The sequence below is a fragment of the Chaetura pelagica genome, unplaced genomic scaffold (genome assembly GCF_000747805.2).
Source record: "Chaetura pelagica isolate M959 unplaced genomic scaffold, ChaPel_1.0 scaffold592, whole genome shotgun sequence".
In the NCBI taxonomy this organism is placed as follows: domain Eukaryota; kingdom Metazoa; phylum Chordata; class Aves; order Apodiformes; family Apodidae; genus Chaetura; species Chaetura pelagica.
Window position 1 is genome coordinate 202,754 of NW_009952450.1, and position 12,827 is coordinate 215,580.

The window sequence follows — 12,827 nt, forward strand, 5'->3', positions numbered from 1 at the left end:
GGACCTTAAAGATCATCCAGTCCCACCCCCTGCATGGGCAGGGACACCTCCCACCAGCCCAGGTTGCTCCAAGCCCCATCCAACCTGCCCTTCAACACTGCCAGGGATGGGGCAGCCACAGCTTCCCTGGGCAACCTGGGCCAGGCTCTCCCCACCCTCACACCCAACAATTTCCTCCTCATGCCTAATCTAATTTGGAGGGTTTGGGGGGGGGAACCTTTGACTGTGCCAGAGTCCAACCCTGGTGCACAAGGCAGGTTTTCCACCCTTGGCACAGCTGGACCTTTTCTCCTTGCCAGTGGGGGAATTCCTGGTGGGTGGCTCCAATCCCACACTCCAGCTCATCTGCTGCTCTTCCAAGTATCTAAAAGGCTTTTTATCTTACAGACAGTAGATGGGAACGTGGGATATGGGGCTTTGAGCATCCCTGGAGGAGGAGCTCTGGTGGTGTGAGGCTCTTTTGTTTCTGGAAGAAAAGCACTTGGGGTGTTGTTTCAGTGATGGCTGGTTTGGGTTGAGGGGCTTTTTGCCATGGTTTTTAATATATTGCTTTTTTGGATGAAAAAAACCCTGCCTCCTGCAGGGTCTGCCAAGGGAAAACTGTGACTTCAAGAGGGTTTGGGGGAGACTGAGTTGATTTCTTGGCCTCCTTTTCCTGCCTCCAGGAGGAAATGAGCTTTAGTTATGGCCAAGTCACTGCTGGCAGGGCCACGTGGTTTCTTTGGGTGACAACTAATTAATCAGCCTGCTGATTAATGATGGGGCTTGTGAGCCTAGGAGAGAGTTTGGTCCAGTCTGACCTCCCTGAGTCTTGTCATTAAGGCCTGGCCAGTGTATCCCAGTCTTAACTGGTGTTGCAAAATGGGCTTCTGGTAGAAGAACGTGTTGGGTCTCCCGGGGGTGGGAAATGGGTTGCAAGGGTGATGTGTGGAGCTTTCTGCCCCCTCCCAAACCTGCTAAAATCCTGGTTTGTCTCCTTTAACAGGCCAAAAATAGAGAAAACTTGTCCCCTGGCTCAGGAGATCCCTGGGGAATGGGGAGCCTGGCAGGGAAGGAGACACCAACCACCCCCAGGCTCTGCTTGTTCCTCCCAGTCCCTCTTCCACAGGGAATAAATCAGCACAAGTTGAGCAGAACATTTAAGTATGAAAGAGGAAAGAAAAAAAAAAAAGGCAAAAAAAGCCCCAGTAATTATTCATAGTGGGTTTTATCTCCTTTTAAATGATGAATTGCAAGTCAAGAAGTGTCTCATCAGGGCTGAGAACCTGAATCCAACCCAGGCTGCTCCAGGTGGTGGGAGATTTGTGTCCTCCCCAGCTTGGCTCATTTCCATATGCTAATGATGCAATTACAAAGTCAGCCTGAACCTGGGGTGCAGACAAAGGAACCAGCAGCTCCATAATTCATCACACGTGGAAGGATAAAGGAGAGCTCAGTATTTGGTGGATTCATTTTATTTTCTTTTAAAGGCTGTTTTCTGCAAGGATGGTCCCTGGAAGGAGCTGGTGGGTGTGGGGCAGGTCCCGTGTGCCAGCCCAGGAGGCTACTGGTTTCACTGGGCTGTGAAATGGCTGCATTTGGTGCTTGGTTCCATTTTCCAAGGGTGCTGGATATTGGAGAAGGGATCTTGGAGCAGTGATTCCCCCTGTAGGAACCACCTCCCAGCTGGAAATCTGCTTTTCACATCCTGCTCTTCACAGGAACTCACCAAACACTTCACAAACCCAAGTGCTAAACACCCTAAAATCCAGATTCTCCCAAAGCAGGAGCAGAGTTACAAGCTCCAACACCTTTTTCCCTTCACATTTGCACTAAATTCTCATTTGCATTTAAATTACAAATATAATTTGGGCCTGAGTTTGAGCTTCTGGGCTCTGAAAAGGAGACTTGATGTCCAGGAGCAGAGGGGACACTGGGGATGCCACCAGTGAGGCTTTTGGTTTCCAGGGCTTGCAAAATAACCTCAGCTAAAAGGATTTAGGGTTTCATGAAGGTGGATTTTTCCCAGTTTTTAAAGCTTTAAATTCAAGAAGGTTCCTTTCCCATCAATCCCAAAATCCCTCCCCCCCCCAAAGTGCTGGAGAGTCAACTGGAAACTGCTGCCTGGCCCTTCCTGGTTTTGATTTCATGGTCTGGAGAGCTTGGTTCCTGGGCAGAAACACCATCCAAAGCCCACAGGGATGAGGGCTGGAGCTGGGAAGCTTGGTTGAAACACTTGGTGAGGTGCTGGTTGGTGCTGAGGACCCTCTGGATTGGGGCAGGGTCCTCAGCTCTGTCACCCACAGGAGCAGGGACCTGCCAAGGTGGGATGGGGTGACCTGGGGCCACTTTAATGTCACAAGCTACAGACACAGACATCTAGATACTTATATTAAGTGTACAGAGGGTGTTCCCCCACCATCCCAGCTGGTGGATTGAAGCTCCATGGGCTGTTTCTCTGGATTAGGATTCAACCCCCAATTCCCAGCCTCATGGAGGAGCTGGTTTGAAGTTGGGTGCTGTTGGGAGAAGCTGAAGCAGCCCCTGGGAAGCTGCTGGAGGTGAGGGATGCTCCAGGTCCCTGGCACGACCAGGGCTCTGGTGTGTCCCATCAGTGTGTCCCCCCTTTTTTATTTTCCCAGGAATATTCCATTTGTTAGTGCTACTCAGCAGGAGCCAAGCCAAGGAAAAGCTCCTCTCCTCACCGTGTCCTGGGCTCCCCAAACCTGGTAGCATTTCCTAAATCATTCTTGGAAGCCTTTTCACTCACGTTAAGGCTGTTGCAGGTGTTTCCCAGCAGGCTGGGAATGTGGGAACTGGATCTAAGGCCCTGAGGGGATGGGAATTTGGGGTGATGGATCTTTTTAGGGGGGGTGGCTGAACCACCCACAGAGCCTCAAGACAACCCACAGCCCCCCCAGCTTGGTGACCCCCAACATGATGGTGTGTCCTCCAAGGGACAAAAGTGTCCCAACCATGGGTGATGGGGTTCACCTTCCCTGTGTCCCCCCATTTCTTCAGGGTGGTCTTAGCACCCGTGGTTGGAAGTGTCACTTCCCTTGGTGCCTTCCCAGCCCCAGGCACAGGGTTGGTGTTTCTCAGGGACACTGAGGCACTGGCTGAGGTGGGTTAAAGAGGTCGATGATTTGGGGGCATCATATTTTTGGGGTTACCCCCCCAAATTGAGATATTCACCTGGAATTCAGCTTCATGGTGAAGCCTGGTGTGAAATTCCAAGATGTCCTGGGCCACAGGGTGGGACATCCCACCCCTGCTGGGGCTGGGGTTAGTGGTGGACTTGGCAGTGCTGGGTTAATGGTTGGAGTTGATGATCTTGAAGGTCTTTTCCAACCAAAAGGATTCTATGATTCCATGACATCCCACCCCTGGACATCCCACCCCTACCAGAACCTCACCATGAACCAGCTCCAAACCAAGAGCCTTTCCCACCACAGAACACTGAAGGCTTTGCCCCCAGGAGGTGGAGCTGAAAGATGTTCTGCAACTCCTTCTGGAGCTGAAGCTCAGCCCTGTGGGACCCTGGGACCCCCAATTCCTGCCCTGGGCCTGATCCTGCTCCCACCCAACACTCCATGAACAGCCAGGTTTGTGGTGGCAGAGGATGAAGAGACCAAGTGTGGCTCTGCCAGAGGTCCAGGACTCCATCCCTGCCTGGAAAGGGATCCTGGGGAGTCCTGGAGGGATGTCCAGGCTGACACAACCCTGAGCCAGAGGCTTTTGCTCAGGGGGAGGGGACAGGGTGCAGAGCAGGACTCGGGTGCTTGGATTTGAGATCCATTTCACCCCTTTTGGTTCCTTTGCAAGAGAAACTGGGTTTGGTTCCCTCCTCAGCTCTGTCTTCCTAACAGGGCAGCTGCAGCTTCCACGGGCTGCTGAGGAAGGTTGGGCTGGGAAGCAGGAGTTAACGACCTTCATTAAGCTAAATTAATGCAACTGGAAAAACCAGAGACACAACCCAGACTCTGCAGCCACCCCAGGTGCACCCGCCTGCTTCCTCCAGCTGCAGCAATTTGTCCATAAAATGCTATTAGAGCTTCCTCCCAGCCTCCTCCTCCCCCTCAGCCTGTTTGACCTCCTGGCTGCAGCTGCAGCAGCTGGAAGGTGAGAAGAAGGGAAAAGTGGTGGCTCTGGGATGCTGCTCACAGCTGGGGGGGGGCTGGAGGGGGGATGTGGGGAGCAGAAGGGTGGGAGGACCTGTCAGTTCTTGTTCAGCAGCAGATGATGTGGTCTGGACGTTCTCTGGACCATAAGATGTCCTGCCTTGGAGCTTGGCCCCTCCTTCAGAGGGTTGGCTGCTCCATCTGGGGGATGCTGAGTGGGAAACCAGCAAATCAGGGGGTTTATCAGGGCAGGGGGTGAGGGGACAAGGGGTGGTGGCTTTGAACTGGATGAGGTTGAGGTTGGACATGAGGAGGGAATTGTTGGGTGTGAGGGTGGTGAGAGCCTGGCCCAGGTTGCCCAGGGAAGCTGTGGCTGCCCCATCCCTGGCAGTGTTGAAGGGCAGGTTGGATGGGGCTTGGAGCAACCTGGGCTGGTGGGAGGTGTCCCTGCCCATGCAGGGGGTGGGACTGGATGATCTTTAAGGTCCTTCCAATCCAACCCAGTCTGGGATTCTGTCATTCAATGAAATCTCAGCCTCTCCTGCTCTGTGAGTCCTTTCCCAGCACAGAGGGGACCAAGTAGCTCCATCTCAGATGGTTGTTGCTCTCCTGCCCTGGCTGGAGACAAGGAGAGCAGGTTGGTGCAGGAAAGAGGTTCCTGGGCTCCATGGTGATAGCAATTCCCATCTTCTAAAAAAAGCCCACCCCAAATCCTGTCCATTTTGGGGTTGCTGAGGGCAGGCTGGGCACTGCTGCTCCTCAGCCTTCTCCTGGGCAGGGTTGGGAGAGCCCAGGCAGGGGCTCCTTAGTCCTCCCTCATCGTGTTAGTGCCACGAGAAGCTCCTCCAGTCCCCACAAATCCTTCCTGGCCTGAGATCCCTCATGGGCTTCATGGCTTGGGAGGGTGAGGAGCAGTTCCCTGTCTCCAGTGGGTGCTGAGGGAACGTGGCACGGGGACATGGAGGTGGGGTGAGCTGGGGACACGTGTGCTGCTGTGTCCCCATCCCCTGGCCGTGTCCCTATTGTCAGTGTCACATCTGTGGCTCGGGCTGCCCTGGCTGCAGGCAGAGCTTCTAAATAATGCAGCCACCACGTCAGCAGGACAGAGATGTCCCCTGGGGCTGGTCCCACTTTGAAGGACTCCTGTCAAATTTTTTATGATGGATCTGGAGCTCTTTGACAACAGTGTCTCCAAAGCAAGGTTGTCTTCCCAGCTGGTTCTCCCACACAGAGGGGGGTGGAGTGAGGCCCCATGATGTGGCATCACCATCCAGCATGGTCTTCTTCTGCCATGGGAGGGCTTCTCCTCGTGCTGTGGTGCCACCTTGCAGGAGGAGAAGCACCTGGTCGTGGCTTTCGTGGTGTCCCAAGACGATTTGGCTTTGTCACCACACATGGTGGAGGGTGGCAGCAGAGCAGCCCCATCCAGGTGGCCTCTCGGTCCTGCCCCATTGCTGGGTGAGTCCCAATTCCTCCACCCTGGAGGGTCCAAAAAGTCTTTGCAGTCACCTGCTGGTGACTTGGGTCAGTCTGGACAAAACCCAACGGAGTCCTCCAGCAACCACCAGCTCTGCTAGAGCTCCGTGGTGGTGACCTGGGTGACTTCTGAGGGCAGGGGGTGCCCCCCATGGCCCTGGCAGCCCCCCTGGGGGCTGCCCCCCTCTAGTCAGGCCGGATTGGTGCGGGTTTCCGAGGGGGTGCAGGTGGACACGTGCTCCCTCACGGTGTTCCTGCTCCTGGAGAAGCTGGTCTGACCCACCCGGGCTCGGAAGGGGAGGCAGAACTCTCGGAAGCACCTCTTGAAGTTCTCATCCAGGAAGGCGTAAAGGACGGGGTTGAGGCTGCTGTTGGTGTAGCCCAGGGCGATGCAGACGTGCAGAGCGGCCACCACGTAGGGGTTCTTCTTGTCTATGTCCACCAGCGTCCAGACCATGACGAAGATGTGGATGGGGGCCCAGCAGATGATGAAGGCTGCCACCACCACCAGCACCATGCGCGTGATGCGCCGCAGGTTCCGGTCCTATGGCCCCTTAAAGGTGAAGCTTCTGCAGCCCATAGTGCACTTAGCACGGCTCCTTCAGACACTCCAATGAAAGGCAGAATAAAATCAATCAGTGCAGACCATGGAGTATATTTAAACTTTACTGCTGAGCCCTTACTGACAAAAATTCAGCTTGAAAGCTTAAGTAATAGGTGCCCAAGGCAGAGAGGGGGGTGGTCAAAGAGGGGGGGGTGGGGTGTCTGCTGGGGACGTGGCCTCCTTGGTCATTGGGGGGGGCATGTCCAGGGTTGTTGAAAACACATGGAGATGGATGCCCACCTGCCAGGTCTTTGCAAAGATCCCCCAGGAGCTTTGTGACACCAACCCCCTGCCCTCGGGGTGCCAAGGGGGTGCAGTGACCCGGGGACTTGTTCCCTGCAGAACCTCCCGGGCCATCTTGTCGCTGTCTCCTCCCAACCCCAGGGGTGGATACATCCCTGTATCACCTTCCACTGAAACACTACAGGTGTTCAAGACAAGGCTGGATGGGGTTTGGAGCAGCCTGGGCTGGTGGGAGGTGTCCCTGCCCATGCAGGGGGTTGGGACTGGATGGTTTTTAAGGTTCCTCCCAAGCCAAACCAGTCTGGGGTTCTGGGATTCTAAACCTGTCACCTCCTCAAGATGCCCAGAGCTTTCCCAGCAGCCAAGGACTTGTGTCCTCACAGAGGAGATCTTAGGATGGGCCAGCTGGGGACTTTGCAAGATCATTGGGGGTGTTTTTAGACCCCTGATCTGCACCCCAGGAGCTGGGGAGAGGCACCACTTGGCCTGGAGATGGGGAAGACAATTTCAGGGACATTTTCCAACCCCTGCAGCCAAGATGGAAAATACCCCATGACCATTTGTCCATGGCAGACCCTGGTCCCATGGAAGGGGTGTCCACCCCTGAGCTCCAACCACCTCCAGGACCAGGTGGGTTTGGCTTTGCCACCCCCAAGCATGACCAGATGGGACAGGAGAGGGACTTTTCCCCAGGAGCCACTTGCCTTTTGACTTGGTGACTGCCATGACCATGATGGGCACCCCGATGAAGGAGGAGAGCACCCAGATGCAGACATTGATGACCTTGGCCTTGGCTGGTGTGCGGAAGTCCAGGGCCCTGACCGGGTGGCACACGGCCACGTAGCGGTCCACGCTCATCATGGTCAGGGTGAAGATGCTGGTGAACATGTTGTAGTAGTCAATGGAGAGGACAACTTTGCAGAGCAGCTCCCCAAAGGGCCAGGTCTCCATCAGGTACTTGGTGCTCTGGAAGGGCAGGGTGCTGGTGGCCAGGGCGTCTGCCAGGGCCAGGTTGAAGATGTAGATGTTGGTGGCTGTTTTCATCTTGGTGTACCTGGGGGTGGCAGAGAAAGGAGCAGTTGCAGGTGGCCAGGGTGACTTACCATCCCCAAGTAAGTGTGCACAGGGGGTGTGTTGTGTAGAAGACACAGCCTGGTTTCCCCTTGCTGCTCCCAAGGTGCCATCACCCTTGGTGGACAAGGGTACAAAGGCTTGTGACGTGTCCTTCTGCAGCACCAACGTGCTCAGCACCTTTCTGGATGGACCAGGGAGTGTGTTGGAATCAAGTATTTGTGAGTTGAAGTCCTGGTGCCTGAGCAGGGGGTTGAACTCACACATGGGACCTTATCAAGCACCTGCAGAACCACGGACCCTCCATTATCCCTCACCTGACCAGTGGTTGATGCTCATTCACTGCCTTTCTCCAAAGCAAACCTCAAGTTCTTGGAGAAGTCACTTCTCTGATTAACTCACTTTGCTCCATTTCCCTGGATCAGTGGCACAATCTCCTTTCCCTCCCCAAACCTCCTTGATCTGATTTTCCACCCAGTAAATCTTGATTATCCACCTGCCTTCCCCCTCGAGTTTCCTTGCAGAAACTGGATTGATTGTTCCCAAGATGAGGCCACAGGAACTGCCCACTTAGCCAGGCTGGAGCTCCAGAGCCTTTGGCCATTGGCAGGTGGCTTGGGGCACATGGTGACACTTGCTCTGGGGCATGTGGGGGCTGGTGTTGTCTGTGGTCCTTGTCACACCCAGGCCCTTCTCTTCTCCAGGCTGAACACCCCAACTCTCCCAGCCTGTCTCCAGAGCAGAGCTGCTCCAGCCCTTGGATCATCTCTGTGGCTCCTCTGGACTCTCTCCAGCAGCTCCATGTCCTTCCTGAGTTGGGGGCTCCAGACCTGGACACAGCTCTCCAGGGGGGGGTCTGACCAGAGAAGGACCCATCATGTGATGGGATCTGTGGAATGAATCTGCATGAGGGGCTTGAGCAGATCCACCCCAGGTGGTTGTTGCTCTACCACCCTGGCTGGAGCCCAGGAGAGCAGCTTGGCCTAGGAAAGAGATTCCTGCCTTCCTGGTACTGCCCTTCTCCTTTTCTCCATCTCAGCAGGGTCAGGAGAGCTGGGGGGGAGGGGTTGGGGAGACCCTGGGTCACCCTGTCAGTAGAGCTGGGAGATGGAGGATGCAACGATTCCTCCTGGGGAGAAAAAGAGCAGCTGGGTCCAGGACCCAGCTCCAACAGATCCCCTCCTCCTCTTCCTCCTCCTCTTCTTCCTCCTCCTCCTCCCTGCCTGCAAATGGCAGCCTCTTCCCTAAGGCTGGAAACATCTCACTTGAGCTGGGTTTGTTTTTTTTTTTTATTCTTTTAAATAACAACATTTATTATCATTATTATAATTATTATCACTATCATTATTATTATTGTTATTATTATTAAAAGGTCTTTCCCTTGACAAACCCTTTTCCCTTCTCTTTCTTTTCCAGGCTTTTCAGCGAATGGATCTCTGAGGAAAATTTTCATCCCAGGTTCAAGAAGAACCTGAGGAATTTGTGTGATGGTCCTGGGGTGTCTGGGTTGGTTGGAAACTCATTTCAGGTGGGTTCGTGTTTCTTTGTGTTCTGGTTTTTTGATGAAAGGGAAAGGAGGGGGGGAGAGGGAGTAGTGATTCATGTTGTGCTCTGCCAGGCGTGCTGGGCTGGGTCAGCACTTCCCCAGCTCTCTGCCAGATGTGCCACAGCTGGGGGGGAATGGGAGGACTGGGGGGACTGGAGGGACCAGGGGGGTCTTTGAGGGCTGGGGCTGGAAGCTCCTCCCTAGGCAGGATGGGGCTGTGGTGGAGAGGGCAAAGTAGGGATGGGGGTGAATGGGGTGATGCGGGTGAATGGGGTGATGGAGAGGAGTGGGATGATGGAGGTTTACTGGGAGGAGTGGGATGATGGAGAGGAGTGGGATGATGGGGGTGACTGGGGTGATGGGGGTGACTCAGATGATGGAGCTGCCTGGGACTGGGGTGATTTGGATGACCAAGGTGAGTGGGCTGAAGGAGATGACTGAGATGGGGATGACTCAATTTGTCCCTCAGAGCTGGGGTTTTCAGGCAGGATTCATCCCCCTCCAGGACCAGGCTCAGGGTCAAACCCATCACAGGGGATGGGGTGTCCATTGTGGTGACCCCTCCAGAGCTGCAAACGAAGCTGCTGCTCCAGGAAGGAGGAACTGGCTCCTTCTGGAGGGGGTTGCTCCTCCAGGAACTGGCCACTGATGGAGCTCCCTGGGCTGCCAAAACCACCACCATTCATTGAGTTCCTTGACTGGGAAGTTCTGCACTTGACCAAAACAATCCAGAAGGTGTTTAGGGATGAGATGAGGGGGGAGGAGATGAGGCTGGAGGGTCCAGGGTAGCTCCACATCCTACATTCCCACAAAGAGTCCCCATAGTTCCCCAAACCACTTGGGAAAGAAGGGAAAGAAAAGATTTGCCAAGGTCCTGGAGCTGCCAAAAGCCACCCCTGGGGGTGAAAAAGCTGAAGAAACCCTGGGCAGGACCTGGGGGGTGTTTGATGGGCTCCGTGGGGCTGTGGGAAAGCACAACCCCAGGTTCCTGGCTGCAAATCACTTCCAGGGGTATTTTGGGAAGCACCCAGTGGTGGCAGCAGCCAGGGCTGTCCCAGGGTGCTGGGATGGCTGAAGTGTCCCCAGGGCCACAAGGGAAGTGTCCAGCATCTCCCCACCAGCCAAGTCCAAGCCTGGGCTGATCCCATTTCCCATCCCAGGACACAGGTTCTCCCAGCACGGAGCCCAACAATTCCCAGGCTAAATAACCCAACTGTGCCCAGGAACCCCTGGAGAACCTAGAGGGGTTCAGCCCTGGGGCCAAAGCAGGTGCTGGGGCTCTGAGCTGCTGCTTGGTCATTCCCTGGGGGATGTGTTTCATTCCAGCATCAGTCAGTGGGTTGGAAAACAGGGAGGAGGGAAGGCTGGAAACCACGGGGATGGGCTCTGTGGGGTCAGGCTGGGGTTACTGAGGGAATTAAACACGGCAAGGTGCTGTTTGTACATGGAAACCTTCCCTTTAAAATGTCTTCCTTCTGCTGAGAGAGCAGAACCAGCTGGGGGGGGTCTAATAACCCTCATCCCTCACCTTGACACCCTGTGTGGCTCTGCACAGACACCCTGGGCTTGCTGCTTCACTCTGGGGGGGGGTTCGTGGGGGGTTGGGTTCTTCAAAGCTGCTTGGAGTCTATGGAAAATCCTCCCTCCCCAAACCGCCCCCCCGGGTGTGGGGCAGGGAGTGCAACCCCCCCCCTTCCCAACCCCTTGGGTGGGTAAAATGCACAGCAGGGCAGGGAGGCAGATGTGAGGGTGGTGGGTGGCCAGACACAAGGGTGGTGGGCAGCCAGATGTGAGAGTGATGGGCGGCCAGATGTGAGGATGGTGGGTGGTCAGACACAAGGGTGATGGGCAGCCAGATGTGGGGGTGATGTGTGGCCAGATGTGATGGTAATGGGTGGCCAGATGTGAGGGTGATGGGTGGTCAGACACAAGGGTGATGGGCAGCCAGATGTGGGGGGGATGTGTGAATGGGTGGCCAGATGTGATGGTGATGGGTGGCCAGATGTGAGGGTGATGTGTGGTCAGACACAAGGGTGATGGGCAGCCAGATGTGGGGGTGATGAGTGCCCAGATATGAGAACGATGGAAGTCCAGATGTGAGGGTGATGGGTGGTCAGACACAAGGGTGATGGGCAGCCAGATGTGAAGGTGCCAGGCAGCCAGATGTGAGGCTGTTGGGTGGGCAGACAGGGCTGGTGGGCACGTTTCAGGCTGGTTTCCTTGCCCCCCTCCATGAGTCAGCACGTTCACCCCTGCCCAGGCTGTGCCCTGTGCCCGTCACTGTGGGTGGGGAGGGGTGGGAATGGTTAGAAATGGGGGGGTTTGAAGGGTTTGCTTAAATCAAGCCCCAAGGGCTGAGCGGGGCCCAGAGTTTCAGCCCTGGCTGAGGTTACAAGAAGCTCTGGGATGGTGGGAATTGGGATTTAACCCCATGAATCCCCAACCAAGATGGTGTGGGAGGGGACACTGTGGAGCTCAGGGACACGGTGGGACCTGCAGCCTGTCCCCAGCAGGGATGTGACAGTGAGCACAGCTCCTGCCAGTGGGGCTGGGGGCCACGGAGGGCTCTGCCAGACCCCCCCCCCTCCCAAACCCCCCCCACTGCCAGCTCTGCAGGCTTTGGCTTTACTGACCCATGTTGGGTACGTTAACCCATCTAACCCAGAGATCACCCAGCACCTCAGACCTGGTTTGTAGGGGCAGGAAACGTGTCCTGGGAGAAGCTCTGGGCTGGACACAGAGTCTTACCCACCCCCAGCTACCAAAAAAAAGGGGGGGTCCTGTTGTGTGTCCTGGGGTGCAGAGACTGGGCAACAACCCCCCGCCCCCCTTCCCCAGCCAGGGATAGTCCCAGCAGAGGATCCTGCCCTGGCCAAGGACCTGTTGTCCACACCCAGGATGCTGGAAGGAGCCAAAGTTGGGGGGCAGCCCCCCCGGGATGGCAGCGGGTGCCTGTGCTGCTGCAGCTGCTGCCTCAGAGATGGGAACAGCTGTGGGAACTGGAGCCGGGACTGGGAACTCAGGAGCTTTGTTAGGGAAGTGCTGGGATAGGCGACTGTGGGGGAGCTGGGAATGGGCTGGGATTGGGGAACAGGAGCTGGTGGGGGAGCTGGGAATTCGGGAACAGGAGCTGGTGGCAGAGCTGGGAATGGACTGGGAATTTGGGAACAGGAGCTGGTGGTAGAGCTGGGAATGGACTGGGAATTGGGGAACAGGAGCTGGTGGTAGAGCTGGGAATTCTGGAACAGGAGCTGGTGGTAGAGCTGGGAATGGACTGGGAATTCTGGAACAGGAGCTGGTGGTAGAGCTGGGAATTGGGGAACAGGAGCTGGTGGCAGAGCTGGGAATTGGGGAACAGGAGCTGGTGGCAGAGCTGGGAAGGGGCTGGGCTGGGAATTGGTTCTCTCAGCATCTGGGGTCCCAGTGATGGAGCAGGGCAGGTTCCAGTGGGAACCCACCAGCTGGGGGGGTCTGGGGGTCCCGGGGGTGTCCCCACAATCAGGGCAGCTCTTCCTGGTGGGATGTTTGTGTTGGAGGGAAATAACCGGGACGGCCTCTTTGCCTCGCCCGGCTCTGCCCCCTGCCCTGGGGGCCCGGGGTGACCCCCCCCAGCTCCTGTGCCCCCCCCCTGCCACTCTGTGCACACGCACCTGGGCGTGCTCTGCACACGTGTGTGCTCACACACACGCTGTTCACACACGTGTGACACCCGTCAGGTACAATTGTGTCTGTGCTGCCTGGTGCTGGTGCACCTGGTGCACACCCACCCCCCCCGTGCACACCCACC

General features: G+C 56.1%; 1 protein-coding gene across 1 annotated transcript in view; it reads right to left on the minus strand.

Annotated features, from left to right (window-relative positions):
* Nucleotides 1-5,766: 5,766 nt before the first annotated feature.
* OPRD1 (opioid receptor, delta 1) overlaps nucleotides 5,767-12,827 on the minus strand; it is a 17,891-nt gene continuing 10,830 nt past the window's right edge. Inside the window, exons 2-3 of the mRNA XM_010008556.1 lie at nucleotides 7,081-7,477; nucleotides 5,767-6,120 (exon numbers count right to left, since the gene is read on the minus strand). Of these exons, the coding sequence (XP_010006858.1) occupies nucleotides 5,767-6,120; nucleotides 7,081-7,477 (751 nt within the window). The remainder of the gene's footprint in view (nucleotides 6,121-7,080; nucleotides 7,478-12,827) is intronic.